This window comes from Struthio camelus, chromosome 1 (assembly GCF_040807025.1).
Source record: "Struthio camelus isolate bStrCam1 chromosome 1, bStrCam1.hap1, whole genome shotgun sequence".
Taxonomy (NCBI): Eukaryota; Metazoa; Chordata; class Aves; order Struthioniformes; family Struthionidae; genus Struthio; species Struthio camelus.
The window spans coordinates 68,355,362-68,374,297 of NC_090942.1; the positions used below are offsets into that span (position 1 = coordinate 68,355,362).

General features: G+C 41.0%; 1 protein-coding gene across 2 annotated transcripts in view; it reads left to right on the forward strand.

The window, feature by feature from the left end:
* The window catches only part of TMTC1 (transmembrane O-mannosyltransferase targeting cadherins 1), a 151,033-nt gene that overhangs the window by 65,009 nt on the left and 67,088 nt on the right, over positions 1-18,936 (forward strand). For both annotated transcript variants that reach the window (XM_068946578.1, XM_068946587.1), the window contains one exon: positions 8,299-8,488. In XM_068946578.1, coding sequence (XP_068802679.1) covers positions 8,299-8,488 — 190 coding nt within the window. The remainder of the gene's footprint in view (positions 1-8,298; positions 8,489-18,936) is intronic.

The following is an 18,936-nucleotide window of genomic DNA, read 5'->3' on the forward strand; positions in this document are numbered from 1 at the left end:
CATAGAAATTAAGGTGAATCACATTAATTTAAGAGGAGACAGGTTTAAAAGAAGCCAAAGGAGGTTGTTCTTTATGCAATAGGTAATTGAGCTGTGGAACTCCTTCCTGCAGGATGCTGTAGATGTGCTGCAAGCTTATACAGGCTCAAAGAGAGACTCACCAAGTTAAAGAAAGAAATCCAGGCCACTAAATATGCAGAAACCACATCCAACTGAGGAATCTCCTGCTAGCTAAAAACTGCAAAAAAGGTTTTGTGTGTTCTTATCCTGTTCTTACGTGCTTTGCTTGACATTCATTTTTGGTCACTGCTAGAGAGAGGATCCTGGTCTAGGAAGACCTTTGGTATGGCCCATTTTGACCTTAGAACATGAACGTGTGTTCTGTTTGACAAGAACCCAGTCCTCTCTAATCCTGGAAAGCACAGATTTCCACTGTAACATGGACAGAAAATTGGTTTATTTAGACATTAGAAGTAGAAATGTGCTGAAATACTGACAATTTTTCGGTCTTTAAAAGAATTTGTAATCTGTTCCAAATCTTCATTAAATTATTATACTTACAATTAAAAATGAACAGGGATGCAAATAAGAACATTGGAGGTCAGAGGATGAATGCCTCAGTCCCGGAAGGTACTGGATTTTTCTGCTTTTGCCAAATACCTTAAAACTTGTAGTAAGATAAATGAAAGCCACATTCTGTGTGTCCCTGAGTATGTTGCCTGCCAAGGGGAATCTGAGAAGAAGAAATCTGTCCATCACTCTACTTCTCAGCTGAGGCAGAAATTGAAGTGTTGGAAATCCTGCTATTCTTAAACATTGCCATTAGAGCCTGTCCACACAATCTGTTGTACGCTACAGAAAGGAATTATCTTCTCCCATGACCAACCGTAAAGAACACAGATTTCCGGTCACTGAAATCTGCCAGCCCGAAATCTGCTATGGGTAAGCTACTGCAATACGGGAACCAATAGCAAACCTCTGTTGCAACATTCTTTCTTGAATTAGATGAAAACTGAAGAAGAATGTAATCAGGAAGGTTTTGAGAGGTACCCAGCTTTATCTAAACAGTGTACTGAAGTGCAGCTAGAGTGTTAGCAGGGTGTTGAGCAGCTGGCTGTCGTGCTTCAGCCGTTTTGCACAACGTTTCTTTATTCTGCCATTCTTGAGGGGGAGAGAAGTAGGAGGCCTCTGAATAAACAGATTATATTACTAACACCATGGTAAGACAAGAAAAAAAGCGTCCAGTGCACAGCATGTTTCAAGGTGTGTGAAACAGATTAAATCCTGTCAATAATTTCAAACAAAGAAAATATGTTTGTTTAACATTTGTCTTTGGGAGTCAAATTGTAGTAATTCCTGCTGGCATTTGCCTTGTGGCATCCCTAGGCCCATTTTTCTGGGTATGAGGCAGCCTTATTTGTGTTGTCACAATTTAATGTATTTCTAGTAAGACTGCCTTGAGATAGCAATCTCCTGTGCTCGAACCGTTCTCTCTGTAAGCTGACTTTCTACATATCTTTGATGTTTCCATCAGGCAAATGAAATTCAGTCCAGCAGAAAGCTGAAGAAATGCTCATACATAAAAACTGGCATATATTCCTTTTCACACAGATTTGTGGCTATTTTCTGAGCAATATGTTTAATCATTCCGGTTGTAACTTCAAAGGGAACGAACTACCAAAAGGCACGCGGCAGATCTGTGCTGAAGAAGTGGAGCCTCGTGCCCGCCATTTCTGCCAAGGCAATAGAAATCAAGTGCATGTTCTTCTGGTATGGGATTCGCACTAGACCTTAGGCTAGGAACTAGCATTAAAATGGACCCCTGCAGTATATCAGCCCCTGATTAGCCAGGCTTGCACATGCTTCCTCCGTGGAAAGGCTCTGTTTGTTTTGTCAGTGCTTTTTGCCACGTGCCCAAAAGTGCTTGTAATCTTTAGTCACCTGGAGCCAGTCTGAAAGATGATATTACAAAGCAAAGGCCAAAGACCCTTTAGCAGCTTTCTATTCCCAGAGGAACCTGCTTTCCCAAGGGCATGTGAAAGATTTGACCATCTCCTTTAGTTAGGGTTTCTTAGCTTAATGAACAAACCCAGGTAGGCAGTACTGCTCTGGAGATCAACTTGTTAGAGGTTTTCGATGAGCTGTGGAGCTCGTTACAAACGCTGGTTAGGCAACATGCCTTCCACGCCAAAAGCCAGCGTGTGGAGTGGAGGGTGCCCAGCTGAAGCACAGGCAACTTACTCCCGTAGGCAACACATTTCATTTTTAAAATGCTTTCATATTGGAGGGCTAGACCACAGACAGTCTCTGAGGCAAGGAAGTATGTTCAGGACATTCCTTTCCCTCCTGCTAGTGCTCGGTAGGTAACTCTCTGGGCGCACAACAGACTATTTCGAGAAATTTTATCGCAGTGGGTTTATGAGCTCTGATTTTTAATTTCCTGAGGATCAGTGACGACCAGTATCTCAGCTGCTGTCCAGAGGACCCTCCATCCCCTGCTGTCTTGGTGAGCCTTTTTTGCAGCAGTTGCCCACGGGTGGTTGGGGCTGGAAGCTTAGTTTGAGTGACTTCTGGAGCACGTTGCTGTCAGTGGTGAGCTGAGGATCGTGTCTGATCACAAGGCATGCTCTCACCCACAACACCTTAGGGATTTAGAAGGAAAAACAGAACAAGATCAATCCCAGGTTTTCCAGGATTGCAACTTGTGACAGCAGGCTCAGGTTTCTTTGGAAAGGCGCAGGATCTTTGAAAGTCTTACTCTTTAAGAATTTGATATTTTTCAGATTGTTAGCCACAGCACTGAAACCATTAAGAAACAACCATCCACCAGATCAGAACTCTCCAGGCTGTAAAGCTGTAAAGGACAATATAATCTCCCTTTCCCCATATGCCCCTGTTGCATGCAAACCCACTTTCCAATGAAGTCATCTTACTATTCAGCAAGCTGCAGCTGTCTTGTTTATCAGTGTCTTTCTATCGTTCGTACTCCGACCCTCCACTGACTGGAACCTTTTTCCCTTGGATGTAAAAGTTTTGATGGAAGAGGATACACAGACACTTTTATCGGTTATGAGTGTTTTCCATCTAACTGATACTTCCATTTGGATGTTAAATTGGAATTAGTCTGCCTTTTCCTTTTTTATGCGTAGTCTTACTCCAGCTTCAGAGAATGCACTGGATAGATACAGCATGATTTTCTTTTCAGGCTGTGAAAAGAAAATGTTTAGGCTGACAATATACAGATCAGGAAAATAAACTCATGTGGAAGGTATGACTGGACTGGCAGTTCCCCAGGGGAAGCATAAATGCATGCAACTCAAAGACAATACTCTAAAATAACACCACCTGGTTATAATTGCAGCTGCATGTGTTCTAGGGGGACTTTATTGTGAAGTGGCTCATCAAACAGACTTAGTTTTAGGGCATTGTAGAAGATGAAGAGAGCCTTGAGCTATAATCAGTTCAGCTGTTAGTGCAAGTGAGAAACTCTTTTTCCTAATAAAGGAATTCTTCATGCCATTACAAAGAACTGAATCCTCCTTAAACACCTGGCAAATGCACAGGACTTCTTTGAAGAAGAACATTAACTAGGTCCGTGATTTCTGAAAGGGCAGCAACCACCTTCTTGCTTCTATTTCAGATCACCCCTTCTTCATACAACCTCTTCTTTTCCCACATACCAGTTTAGATGCATTTTTATCACCTATCTTCCAGATAGGTCCTTCCCCTTGCCCCTCCCAGGAGAATATTTTTCCTTTAACTACCTTGCTGAAATCCCCCGTGTAGGGAAGTTTTCCATTTGTAGGTCCCTATGCACTGAGGCCTTTGGGCATGAGGTGGGAACTCTTATTATTTATCAGGAACGTGAAGTGCTACCCGAGCTCTTGGGGAACTGGGTAGATGGTAGGTTGCACCGTTGCAAGCGTTAAGGAAGAATAGTGTCACTGGCTGCCTTTTTTGATATACCCGTGGTAGGGCATGATCTGAGTCTTGTGATCAGTCATGTAGCAGTTTTGGAGGGAAATCTATAATGCTGATCCCTGGGAGCTGGGGAAGAAAGCTTAAAATGCTCCAAAATCAGAAAGCATGTGAAACTCCTCATAAATTTCTATAAAACTCAATTTTTTAACTTGCCTCATAATTCTCCTGTGTTCTGATTGTGTGGGTTTGGCTGTGCTGAGATGAAGGCTTTTCCAAGCTCATTAGTCTCTATTACAGCAAAGGGTAACAGACAATCTCTCAAGTATTTTATGTCATATTGTTTATGGCTTTAAGTAGCACCCTTTAACTTTCATTTTTGTACTAGAAGCAGTCAGTTCTGATGGCAGAATTGTAACACTGTTTCCTCCAACAGGCTCCAGATGTGAGTCATCTTCATATTTATCTCAAATACAGCATGCAACAGTACATTTAAACTAAAAAATTTAAAACTAAACAAACTGGATTGCCATGACAGCACCTGCTATTTAAAGGAGTAGTTGTATTTTCTGAACATGCCAGAGAGTCTGAAACTGGAGAAGAAACATCTGACACCCGCTAAAACTTGGATTTCCACGTTCAATTTGCAAATAAAAAATGACTCTACTGTAATGCAAATACTGTTAACCAGCCTGGGGGAAAACTGATTGCCAATTAAGAGGCAAATTCTTCCAGTCACATCACCAGTAATACTCTGTCTTGTCTGGGATTAACTGATAGAGAGAGAGATGTTATAAGCAGGGATTTTTCTCCCTTGGAATTCCAGCCAACATAAACAGCAATACAGAGAAGATCATTAATTTAAAATGTAATTAACTTAATCAACTAATTAAAAGAAAACACTTTTGTTGCTGTTTACAGGTAGACCTCTGAAATGTAATTAGCTCCTGGAATGATTCCACGAATGTTCAAGTCTTTTCAAAATTTGCAAATTATTTCCTTGTTTTGGAGAGATTATTTTTCAAAAGTTTCTCCTGCGTTTAGCTTTCTCTTTAGTTAGCCCTGTGTTACAAAAGCCATGTTGGTGGATGTAAAGGAATGCCACATGCTTTTGAGATCCCTACGTAAAAAGCAGTACAAAAGGGTCAGTAACTATTATTAGCAACTTGTTATTTTTCTGTTTTAGTTGTAGTACCTATTATAGTGATCGTTTTCTAGTGCTTTGTTTTATACAGCTAACAGTCTCATTCAAGGACGGATTTCCAAAGTTGAAAGCATATCCATGATCTTACTTGGATTAGAGGTCACTCATGTCTTTCTTGCCGCTTAAAAAGGCTGCTAATACCAGGTAGAGCCCTGCTGGATCCTTCTTTGATGTCTGCTTTTAGAGCATGCAAGTTCAATGAGCGCTTTCAGGCTTGACGATGAGAGACGTGGCCAAGGATCCTCCAGTAGGGTGTCTGGAGATGTGAACCAGTCGACTGTCCGTAGACAGTAATGGACGTCACAAGCTTTAAAATAGCTCACTGCTGTTGGCAGAGCGCATTTAAGAAGCTAATTATTGCCATAATGGAACAGCACAACTGTCTGTCTATTCTGGGACCTGCCTCTGGCAGAGAGTTGGGCGTGTTGCTCCTGAGGAAGATAAAAACCCTACAAGCACAGGAAAAGATAGACTTGTTTACAGACCTTTTCTGATCAGTGTAGGTCCCAGAGCCTGTGTTCTCATCTTCAGCAATTTGAGCTAACCTTCCATCACTGTGAAATGCTTTGAGACACACGAACCTACCTACCCAGAATTCCTTTTAAAAATTTGTTAAACTGTCTCAATTTGCTATGGCAGCAAGTTGTGTATGTTTATTCTATGCAGCATAAAGATTTATGAACGCCTGTTTTATCAATGCAAGTGCAGAAAAGAGGCTGGTCTGTCTTTCCTGAAATATTGCAATCTGCAAAGATCCGAAAAGTCTTGTTTCATCCTGTGTAGAAGCTCAATAGCCTAAGTAAGTAGAAGAGGGTTTCTGATGTGTGTTATGTTGTGGTTTGTTATACAACTTCCATGTGGAATGAATGTTGAGGTGCTTATTGAAAATCTTAATACAAGTGCATGAAAAGGCCATTTACTCCAGAAACTGGGCCCTCCCAAGACATCACGTACAAAACTAACTCAATGCTTCTGAAAAATCTGTCTAATATACACAGTTGTAACAATATTATATACCACGTGTTCAGCTTTTTGTTTTAAAAGTAAAGCTACAAAGGATTCTCAGTTTGGCTTTTAAGTGAAGTAAATAGCTGTAAGCAAAAGTTGGCAACCTATTCCAGACGTTTTATTAAGGCTGATAGATAATTCTGTTCTGTATTGTAGCCTAGCAAAGTCACGGCCATACCGCATATAGCATCACTAGTGAACGGCCTGGCATGATTAAGCTATGTCAGATTTTTGTGTTGATGTGTTTCTGAGTCCTGCAGACCAGAGGAGGTTGGCTTGGTGACTAGAAAAGGCAAATTTTAAAATTAGAAATAGTGTATGAACGATCGAAATTCTAAGAAGATTTTGAGTAGAAGTAGATTACGTTTTTGAGTGTTGCTTCCTTAAAAAGAAGTAGCCTTTTAATCAGTTCTTCTGCTAAGAGAGAAAAGAGATTTTCTCCTTGTTTTTCCTTGTTTACTACTTCTTTTGAGGTGGGGGGGAGAAGGAAAATGGAAGAGTGGGAAGGAAATGTACCAAGCAGTTGAAAATCTTGCAGATGTGGGAAGATTCTACTTTCCATCACAACTGTGAACTTAGAAAGATTTGGGAGGAAACATAGATATGTGCATTTTTTCCCCACTGTTTACAATGAAACAGTATTTGGGCTATTTAAGCATCCCTGTTGTTAGGTCACTGTGCTGCAGGAGATGTTTGTTTTTCAGATGAGAAGGGAAAGCAATATCCTAACTCTTTGTGGTTATTAAAAATGTTTCACAAAATTGCAGGCCTGTTTCATCCCTGTGTCTTGGCCAAAGACCCAAATTCCGCCCTGCCTGCATAAAGTCACATTTAGCTACAATATCTTACCCCGTTGGCCACAAATGTATTAGAACATTGTGAATGCTGTTGAGTAAGGGCTTCATTTTGATCCCAAAGAGGCCTGCACGTAAATGGCAAATGAAACAATCCTCTATCTACATACCTCTGCATCTCTTGGGGTTCCTTTGTTATCATTTTAATAAACCTGCTAAGGTACCATGGCAACTGGGTGTGATAACAGCAGCCAAAGCAGGCTTAGATGGAAGAAATCTTGTGCAGGATAGAACACTATTTCATTTCTGTCTGAGTGTTTGCCCTTTCTGGTGCTGTATATAACTTGTCTTTTTCCATTAGCAAACCAAGGAAGGGGTTGTCTCTTCTAAGGCTGCTGCAGTCCTGCTTGGTATACTTCAAGATTGCTGGAATAATCTCAGCTGCTTGCATACGAATGCATTCAATCTTTAAAATGTGATTTGAGGGGGATGCTCTTCCTGGCAAGTAGGTGCCAAGCAACAAAATGGGGGGGGGGGGGGGGCATCAGTTTTTTCTTTTTTTTCCTTTTTTCTTTAACACAGTTGCACACATGCTGTTTTTATTCAAACCCATGAAAGCCCTGCATACTTCCCAGAGGTCAGCATGGTTCCCTATCTCCATTCCCTATTAATTTCCTCTCTGCTGAGAACGCCAATTAATGAAGATTACAACGATTTAGACAGCTCCCTCCTTCCCCCCTCACTTTTGTTGATGTCTCATGCAAGCTGTCCCCAGCCCTAATAAGCCATTGATGGGATCAGCTGAGAATCAGCCTGTGCCTGCTTTGTTCTGTATTTTCTGTCTGTGCGAGGATGCAAAGAGGAAATGTAGAGAAGTCCGAGTTTCACTGCTCAATATCATGTACGTAGGAGTAACCCTAAATGGTAAGTTAAATCCAGATACGAGGATATTTTGTATTGCCAGAGCTATACATTTTAATGTGTAACAGATTGATATGTTTATGTACCTGATTAATTACTATTAATTTAGAATTGCAGCTGGTAGAAATTCACTTCTAAATCTAGCATTCAATGGAGAGATGAAGTTTTGCTAGGTCTTCCAAAGGCTGATGCAGAGAAACCACACACAAGTATCATTGATCTGTTATTTTTTTAAATGACAGTTGTTGAAGCGACCCCCATGTGTCTCATTGACACAGAGGTATGGTATTGCCTGCTTGCACATGGTCTTTTTTTTTTTCCTGCTCCTGTATAATAAATGGTACTTGACAAAGTCTCCATCAGTATGAACTCAGCTCTGTTCTCAGTATAAGGAAAAAGTTTCATGGTGTTGGCAGTCTTTGCATGTATTACATTACCTGTTTTCTTTTGCAGATTTCTAACTTATTCCTACCTTCTGGCCTTCAACGCGTGGCTCCTGCTGGCACCCATAACTCTGTGCTATGACTGGCAGGTCGGCAGTATCCCTTTAATCGAGTCGGTCTGGGATGTGAGGAACCTAGCCACAGTCTTCCTGGTGCTGGTGCTGATGCTACTCAGCCTACACTGTATAGCTGCATTCAAGGTAACACCAAAAAATGTGCAGTAAAGTGCGTTGTTCAAAATCTTTTGTTTCTTAACCTTCAAAGAAAATGGTTAGCGAGCACAAGTAGGGTTTTCTCCTAAGTAAATTAGAGTGAGATGAAAAACACACCTACGTCACTGAGGTAGGCAAACTTAGCAGACAAAAATTTCCCACTAGTTGAACGTCTCGATCCCTAATTGGTCTGATTTGAGGGCAAAACTTGGCCTAGAAATCTGCATTCAATTACTGTTAATGATCCAAATCCCACTGAAGTTAGTTGAAAGTCTCGGTCTCCCTCACAGTCAATAGATTCTTTGTCACTTGCTTCAAATGCGACTGTGAACCATCATCTGCAGAGCCATTTGAAAAGGAAATCAATTATTATGTCCGTACTTTTACTACATTGCTAAAACCTAAATATTGGCTACATCTTAATGAGAAGATTTGACATCAGAGAAGTAATGGAATGCTGGAAGCTTGAAATGGTTTGGAAATTGTTATTTGGCATAAATAATATACTCTTTAAACCCAGCTTCCCAATTTAGCATTTCAGATCCACCATTAATTATATTGCAGAAATGAAAGTGAGGTCATACTAGAATTGTGGGGAGTCAAAGATTTACGGATTTACGCAGAGAGGGTATCTTCATGGGTTATAGAAAGTTGAAAACTTTTCCTTCTGCAGTTGTATTGTGGAAGTGTCTTTAGGTAAGGCGTTGGTAATCAATAGTATGAAAATTTCTCCTCCTTAAACAAACAGCTCACTCAGCTAAAAACCATAGTAGGGGAGTGACAGCTTTTTTAATATCTACGCTGTACTAAAATGTGCAGGTCATGTACAGGCTTCAGTCTACCCTGACAGTCTTCCCTGCGCTGCTGATAAGAGGAGGAAAACGAATCAAGCAGTTTGAGACTGCAGAGTCATTAATTTAGATGATACATTGACAGACACTGTATGAAAAATACGGAAAATACCCTATTAGGTATTCACTAGTTCTACCTGCAAGTTGTGCATCATCTTTCATTCCTCCTGCTTTCATTACTCACTGCTAGAGATATTCAAAAGTGTTTGTATTAGACCTAATCATGTTTTCTGGGAAGTTAATGATAAAATTTCATTAGCCCAGCACTGAACACTTCTGAGAATTCTTATCCCATATTTTTTGACATTTCAGTTGCTCTTTATCTCTTCCTCTGTTTTCAGAATTGATCCTATGTGGAAGATTAATGTTGCTGGTTTATTGGAAAAAAAAATCTTTCAGGATATCCAAAAGACTTTTTGTGTTATTTTATTTTGCATAAAATTGACAATCCAGAAGAATTCCTCTGGGTAACAACTAAATTGTGTGTCTTCTGTCAAAATTCAAAACATGTATTTCAAAACACTTTGTTCATTGAATATCTAGATTCTATCACATTTTTATTCCTTCCCATTTTTTCTTAAAGACAAAGCAATGCAGTCTGGATTTATCAATTCGACTTGAAACTGCAACTTCTAATTTTTTTGTGAGAATAAATTCACTGCTCTACTCTAATCACTGTTAATGTTGCGTTAAGCAAAGCGAATTTCACTCGCCAGGCATGTAGTTATGGCATGCTTTGAAATCCATCTTGTGGATTCCCATGTGTTTATGCATTGAAAACCCCAAGTACAGTACAAATTGGATCCTAACTGATCTGCTTTGGTGTCTAAACAAAGTAAAACCAGAGCCATCACACAGTTTTGACCAAGAGCTCTAATTGGCTTCAGCTCACCAGTCCCCAGCAAACCTGATGTGACCATGGAACTGGCAATGGCTCTTAGGGGCGAACCTGGGCATGCTCCACCCAGCCTTGGGCAGAATGAGAGGTGTTGAAATAGTCTGATTTTCGGGAAGTTCTGAATTTCTGAAACTATTTTCCATTTTAATTTAATCAGTTCTCATAATGACCTGATTGTGATACTGCCATTAGGTGGTACGGAGATGATTATGACATAGTAAGTAGTATGAATTACTGAGGGAAGCAAATATTAGGAAGAGGCACATTTCCTGGAAATGATTTATGCTGTGTGGACATTCTTGGGAATGTCTTCTACAGTGTGAAGAGGGAAGTTCAGACCACAGGAACTGCAGGCACAGTTCTTTATGTCAGGCTCTTAAGAAAGCTTATTTCCATATGCGATGGCAGTGGCTTTTAATATGACATCGCTCCCTCCAGGAAAAACCATGCTTCTGCCGAGCCCCTGACAGGCGGCTTCTGACTTTTGTAATTTGTAGGCAGCGTGAGACTCATCAGGTGATTTTTCACCTTTCGCAGAGCGTAAGATGTTCTGCTTTCTTTTTGAAGCAAATGCATAGAACTATCTTCGCTGCCATTTTCTCTCTCCCTTTTCAAAGCAAAGTCTAACCTGGAGGTAATAGCTTGCAGTTTTCTAAGGAATGGTTTTAACGTGAACAGACAAATAGTTTGTGTGTTTTTCAGTTGAGTGTGTAGGTGCACCTGGCTGAGGGAGGACACAAATTCACATATTCATTCTGGTTGGCACCAACATTTCCCTTTCTGTGACGTGGAAAATGGAAATACTACGAACGGTTTTGGCAGAATTAAAGGTGTTTGTGCAGTGAACACTGAATCGATTTTCAGAGGCAATAGGTGGTGTGTGTGTATCCACAAAACAAGCTCGCCAGATACATGCGGAATATATTACATGGAATGTAATTAGAGAATACATGTATTGGATTTCTGCCTTTGTTGCCATTGAATTTTAAGCAGGCCTAATTTGTTGTTGACACTTGTGATTTGGGTAATAACCCTGTTGGCACGTATGCGTAGTGCTGATAAAGGACATTGAAGGCATGAAGGTTTCTTTTCTATTTCATTTTGTGAATATTATTATACCTCAGAAGAAGAGACAGTGCAAGGTTTCCACCCGCAAGTGCTTTGCTTGGAATATGTCTGTGTACTAGATTTGACAGAAATTTATGCTGAAAACTACAGAAATAGAAAAGGAAGCTGTCCAGTTTGTTATTGGTTAGCAAGATAAACCTCACTCCTCATCCTCTTTGTGCATTTTCACTGTTCTCCTTCTTGCTTAATGAAGAAGTAGCTTGATCAATTGCATTATTAATTCCTTCTATGCAGCCTTCATTATTAACCTTCAGTTATTATTGACCTCATCATTAACCTTCAATTCTTGGGTTCCGGTGTAGGTTCCCTCCTTTGGTGCTCGTGGTGCTAATCCCTCTTGTTTATCTGCCAACGGGGAGGGAGAGAGCTGCCCTGTGAGCAGCTCCCCAGGTACAACATGCTGCTCTGCACACTGTTTGGGTGCGCAGCTCTGCTCTTCTCTTGCTGCAGCCAGCCCTGTCACGTGTGACGATTAGTGATGGTCTTCTGGATGCTCGATGGGAGTAAGGAGAAGGCCAGCTCCTTGTCCCATGTCCAGCAGTCTCTGCGGTGAGAGTGAAGGACCTCACAGTTATCTCTGTCCAAGATTTTTCCAGTGACTAATGTGGCAAAGTTGCAGTCTGTTTTTAAGCATCTCCTTGAAATTTTTGGAGACTTGACTTTTCAGCATCCATTTTACCCAGCACGCTCTGCAAGTCAGCCTCTGCTGACCAGTTTTAGCCAAGGCACCAGGAGTCACGAGTTGGTTTTGGAAACCTTGGCTTCCCGTTGTCCTCAGGTCCTGCTCAGCTCTCAGTGCTCAACCTGCTCACCTGGTCTGACCTGGCTTTACGTAACATGCTGGGAATGTGACAAAAGGCAAGGAATGCTATTGTAAACACCTACACCTGGAGAAATAATAATTGCTAGAAAAAAAGGGAAGGGATTTGGTTATTGTCTTTGTGCTCAAAGACAACCTCAGCTGCAAGGAATGGATTTGGTCTGTTTTGCAGCTTTGGGACTAGGTAGATTGCAAAAGTGTCAAGGAAATAGATGAATCACTTTTGCATTGTAGCCACCAAGTAAGCCAGTTATGGGGTCAAACAAATAATCTGACTGATGCTTCAAAAGGCTACTAATATACCCCAGGGCTTATCGCACTGCCTTTCTATCCTGGAGCAAACAGTGAATACCTGGTGAGCTAGCGGCAGGAAAGCAATTCTTGGCCTATCGTCAGGGTGACAGCTATTTCTTTGACTTGTCACAATAATTCAATGATCCCGAAAGGAAAAGCCTTTGGATGTTTGAAATGCCACTCTATATGGCATTTTTAGGTCGCTGCTTAATTAGCAATGTGATTAAAATGCAACTTATCCTGTAGTTGTGGCTGTAAATTTATATACAGCCATACAGAGCACATGATGGATCAGATTCCACTTTCCATATGGTGCCAGAACTCCTGGGAGAATAGCCCTGCCCAGGGTAAGGACATGAAAGACAGTGGGAAAACTAAGGCATATGTGTAAAGGAGTCATTCAGAGCAAGGTAAATCCAGAAAACTAGTTTGAAACTCTGGCTTTTATACCTGGCTGGTCTGGAGGAATTTAATGCACCTCATTTCACTCAGCTTTCATCTTGCATTTATACTTATGACCAATGCTAGTTTGCAGTATGGTTTATTTGTTCAGCAGGAGTAAACGATGATGTGCAATGGTTTATTCTTGTCTGAGGAGGGAATGTTCCTTATATTTCAGATTAAAAGAAAAAAAAAGCCCTCTAGTGTCCTCTTGTTTCTCTTTTTTTGCTGGAATGTGTTTTGCTGCTGTATGTGACATACCTCATATTATACAGGACGCTGTGATGATTTTCAGGTTATAGTTGCTATATCCAACTGAGGTAAATACTCTTATTGTGTTCTTCTGTGCACTACAGTTGGTTATTTTTTACTTCATATCTAGTTTTGAGGGAATGCTGCTTCTTAACGTTTCTCTGCATAATGCTCCTTAGCCAAGACAAGGCATTTTATAACAAATTATGATGACTTTAATTCTTGCTGTAATTGGCGTCATATTGCCATTTATCCAGGGATTTATATGTATGGAAATCATCTGAACACATTCCTCAGTCACTTATAGGCTATGTTTCTTGGCTGTCAATGTTTAATAACATCACAGGAGAGGAACACATTTGTGTCTTCTCTTTGTGTGCATGTTTCTGTTCTTTTTGCTAGCATTCATTATATGTATTCTGTCATGCTATTTACTTTACCCTGCACTCCTGAGACCTCTGCCTGGTTTCCCAGGTTTTGGCATTTCATTAATAAATCACTACTTACAGACCTTTCTGGGGAACAATCACCTTTTATAATATTCTACAGCAGTAACAGCACGGTTAAAAAGTATGCCTAGCAAAATTCATATGCCACAACATTTCCAGAACAATACCTGCTTCAAAGACATTGCAAGGTGAATAAGGCTTTTTATCGACTGAGTATATCTGACGAGCTGGAAACCACAGTCATTTTCATAAAAGGTCCATTTAAAATAAATCCTGCTTTCATTTTCCTGAGGGCCCACTTGAATTCCTTCCACATAGAGAAGGTCAGTACTGATGTTCTTAATCCTTAGCAGCAAGGCTTTTCTGTGCTGCTGCTGTTAATGTTTGCTTCAGGGAGAGAGTAATAAGCCAGAAAGACTCTGTTTGCTAAAAGCTGAAGGAAGGGGGGAGACCCTTGCAGGCACTCTCTGTGCCTTGCTAGCTGAGTTTCTCCTTTGTGCAGTGCTGCAAGCTGAGCAGCTGCGTATCCTCGATGGTGCTGGAAAAAACACGAAAGCCTTCCCAGGGTGCTTGCGCTGTCAGCCAAAAAACTCCAGCAAAACAAGAAACCTTCCATAGTCTGTCTGTATGCGACTGCCAAGCTGAATTATAAAAGCAAACACCGGAACTACAGAAATATGTTTTGTATAGGGTTTTTTTTTTCTCTTGAGCCATTTGAACCAAAAGGTTTTGAGTGTGGTACTCTAAGCAAATACAACCACAGCTGAGGTAATTCTGATTTTTCTTACCATGAAGAAATTCAGCACCTCACCAAGTGGGCTCGTAACTAAGATTTTCTTTTTTTTTTTTTTTTTGGCTTGCTACCCATTTCTTCTTCTCACTTAGGTTAATACTTCAAGGCCCACCTAGACATAAAGGCTTTGGAGTGGCACCGTAGGAGGGGTGAGAAGGAAAGGGCAGGTGAAGTGAGAACTGAGAAACTCGCAGCTCAGGGAGTTAATGCTGCTGGTTGTTCTCACTTGGTCTGAGTTGTACATTAGGGTGCCAAAACGCTGCATGATTTTGATTAGGATCCTCTTGTTCAGTGTTAACATTTTACAGGGAAGTCGCCCCCTTCCCCCCCCCACCCCGGCCACAGTTGCTTTTCCAAAGATTACGCTTGTGCATACCACCAGCAGCATGCACACGTTCAAATTTTTCCTTCTTTTTACGTGTAGTGAATCAGCCTGCTGTCACAGAAGGAAAGCGAAAAGGGGAAAACAGCCACAAGGTCAAAAGCGTTTTTCTAATTCCTGGAGCAATTTGTGGACTTTCCTATTTCCTTTTGGAAAGTTCCACTTCTGTTTTAAAGATGCAAGTGCTCCGGCATCCTGTTCAAATCAGCTCATAAAGTGGAATTAGAGGCTGCGGAGATAAAGGATTAGGAAAAGGAGCTCACATCTTCAGGGAGTTTTAGCAACTTGGATAAGAGAGACTGTAAATTCACAGCTGAATGGATGGGTAGCTGATGTATACAGAAAAAAAAGAGAATAGTTAATATCAAAATTTTACATTAAGATATTAAAATAAAAATGAAATATTGGGAGACTACATTTCTGTATCTTGCGTTAGGTTATGGAACTGGAGAAACTCTCTGTTTTCATTCCATAATTGAGAGCCTGATTTCCAGAGCTGCTGAGCGTCCACAGTTCCCATTGATGTCAACAGAATTTTTAGGCACCTTCACCGTTTCTGAGAAATAGGCTCCGTTTTACCTAATGGTAGAGACCAAGACTCCCTCCCTTCTTTCTGAAAACAGAAAGTGAATGGTCTCATCAGGGTCATCTGTGCCAAGGATTTCTCTTCAGATAATCCCTGATTAGGAAGCCAATGATACCTTCAGAGGTTCTGGATCTGACTGGTGTGTGTTTGCCTGTACTACAGCTCCTGAATATGTACTGCTACTGATGAACTGGAAAGCAGTTTTTGTTACTCTGGAATGATAGACATGGGCCCGACATGTCAGATAGTTAATAAGCAGTCAGCACTGACGCTCAAAATAGCATTGTAAATCTTCATGGCTTGGACTATTTATGAAGTATTAGATTTGCCCAGTTCTAGTCAGTAGTAAGTACGGGTGATTTTGACAGCGCTAGATGATCACCAAGGAAAACTGAGTTATTTTAGGAAGACAGTGACTTGCTAAGCTTGGTATCCAAGCAGCTGGTACTACTGAAGATGCAGATTTTTTTGGATGAGGTGAAATAATACAATTGCTGATGAACTGTAGTGACTAGAAAATTTGTGGCAGTATTTGCAGGAGTAGGCTGATTAAGCTCAGTGTCTGAGCCGCTTTGAAGCTGGGCAGTTACGTTTGCCTGACCAAATGTTTGCGTTTTTCAGACGCATCTGTTGACACCTGACGTTTGGCAGTTTGCTCGGCTGTGGTGGCACAAGTGGTATAGCAAGGCAGCCACAGCTCCCCAGGGCCCTCCTGTTTGGCCACAGGAGATAAAGCTTTGGGTGGCCTGTCCTAATTTCTGCTGGTGACCTAAAGGAGACCATGCTGCAGGTCACAGCACATCTCTGCCTCTACCTGCCAGGTTGGACAGGGGATCACCCAGTACCAAATGCAGTTCCCTTGTGTTCCCGACCTTTACAGTGACGGACGTTTCTTCCTGTGAAGGAATGAACCTCCAGGGTTGATTCCTAATTAGCTTAATCATCTATATGAATGCAAAGTGAATTTGACATATTTCTACACCACCCCTTTTATCTGTAATATCGTATTGGTGGAAAGGACAAGCGCAGAGGTTTGCAGATGCTAACCTCTTGCTGTATGAGCTGCTGCCAGTGGTTTAGCACAGGCGAGTGAGGAGTTGCGTTCCCTAGCGCTCGTGACTTCATTGGTGACTGATACAATAGCAATACATGAATTAAGTCTGTGTGCAGCCTGCACAAAGGGACCGTGCAAATAGGTACTAGGAATAAACTGCAGCATTATAATCCTTTCTCTGTTACTCTCTGCAGTCTACAGATAGTCATGTAGACTCTTTGAATCTCTGTTTCTCTCTCTTGATGGATAATGTGCTTACCTTCCAGGTCTGCAAGCATTTATTGCTATTATACAGTCATATACAACCAACTTTCCTGGATACCAGCTTCTCTGTGCTTGCAGCCAAATGTTCCAAGCATAAAATCTCACTGGTTGTAATGGACCATCCATAGCTCAGTGGCAGAGGGTGATTTATGCTTCTGTTAGGAAGGAAGTCTTTACTCTATGGAGCTGTTGGTTCTAAATGGCGGAAAGGTGACACTTGCCTCATTCTCAAAATAAACTGTTAGAGGAAGAAATTAAATCAATTTGATTGATGCCTTCCCATCAAACACGCAAACGTATATAAACACCTTGGGAAACATTTCAAGTTATAATGGAACTCTGTTTGCTTGGACTTGCTGGCCCAACTACTGTCTTCTCCAAGCTGCAGATATGTCCTGCTGGGAGGAGGTTGATCTCACAGCTCAGCTTTCTGAAGCCTCAGCCCTTAGAGGTGCTGGCTGTAGCAGGGGATGGGACACAAACACGAGTCTTGCAATCGCAGGGTAAGACTTCACAGATCTGGCACCCCAGACAGAGCTTTCTTAATGGGGGATAGTGATCGGGAATTTACAGTATGCTTATGCAAGTCCATAAATAGACAGATAGAGCAAGGTAATCTGCATACACCCTGCAGTCTTAATTTGTAGGTCCTGGCTTGTAGGAAGCTCTTGTCATCTAACAGTAGTCAGTAGATATTTATTTATAGTTCAGGAATGCATCTTATGTGCAGTACTGGAAGATCTCTTTCAGCTGTGGATTTAAGACTTTCTTCCTTTTTCCCCAAATTGCTAAGCAAGCAATATATGAGATTTATTGCAGTGTTGATGGGTTTTTGACCTAATAGTGACTTAGAATTCTTTGCTATTTTGTTTGAGATAGTGTGACAATTTTTTGTCTTGCCTTTGGGGAAACGAGTAATATTCTTTAGTTCTTTGCTAAGTGTATGAAAAGTAGCACATTTAAAAAATTCTTCTTTATCAATCTTTTTTTTTTTTTTGGTTATAGTACAATGAAGGCCTAATTGTAATCACTGGTATATGTAAATTTAAGCCCCCCTCCCCCAGATGAAATAATGAATGCTAATTTAATTTAAGTTGGTTTGCCTTTAACAAAAGGAATCATTCTATGGTTAATTCAAAGGTGCCTTTTGTCAGAGGCCTCTCTGACAGGTTGGAAAGTTTTATATTTCCAAAAGAAAGCACTGTCTTTAAGAGAAAAGGAAACGTCTCTCTGTTTTTCATTTTAAGGAAAAAGAAAGACAAATGAAATCACCTGTCATTCTTCAAAGGCTTTCACTATTACTCTGGGCATTTCGAAGAAGCTGGTTCTACCGTCTTTGCTCAGCTGTCTCTAAGTGGCCTCGGATGACCAGAATAATTAAACAATAAGCCAACAACCAAATAAATAGATCAAATATTTCTTTTTTTCCCCTGCAAAAGTATTGTGAAAAATATAACAATCTACAAGTTGTTTTATTATTTAAAAAAAACTGTGGAGGACATCTCCTATGGTTTATCTTCAATCAGTGCTGTTCTCCTCTACTTCTGAAGACCTACAGTGCCAGTCCCTGATGTTCTTGCACCATCCTATCTTGCTTGTCTGCCCATCAATAAATATATCAGCTCCTCCTGGGGAAGGGAGAATAAAGGGTGAATCTGCTAAGTAAATTTTTATAGGGAAAAAGATAAAGGAGAAAACTGTACCCTGTGACACTTGTGCTGTTAGCTTGAGCGGTCTAAGGTTATCACCAGGGTTACAAAAGGTCTTTTCAACAGGCTGTGGCTGTGTTTCTGTCCTTTGCTCTGTTTTCTCTGAGCTGTCCAGGTGAGTAGATGTTAGCACTTGCTAAAAAGTCAGAAACAGATAGCTCTGCTATATGCCCAACCTTCCCAAAGCTGCAACAGAGAACATGCAGAATGGAGTGAGACCAAAGGCCAGTTTTGCTCAGTCTCTAATCGCCCACAGTGGTCAGTAGGAACCATTTAGGGAAGGAGGAATAAGACCTGGCTGTGAATAAGGTGACTTTTTCTCCAGTATAAAATCCCAGGTTCTGGCAGCCAGTGATTTAAGGGATTGCTTGCACCAGAGGCTGCATTCAGAGCATCCTGTTACTTGCTGGAGATGAGTTTCCAAATGATCTTCCGTTCCTTCTCAAGTACTGTCTGCCACCAGCCCTCCCCAGATGGGTCACGGCAGCAGGGCCAAAGTGTCAAATACACGAAGT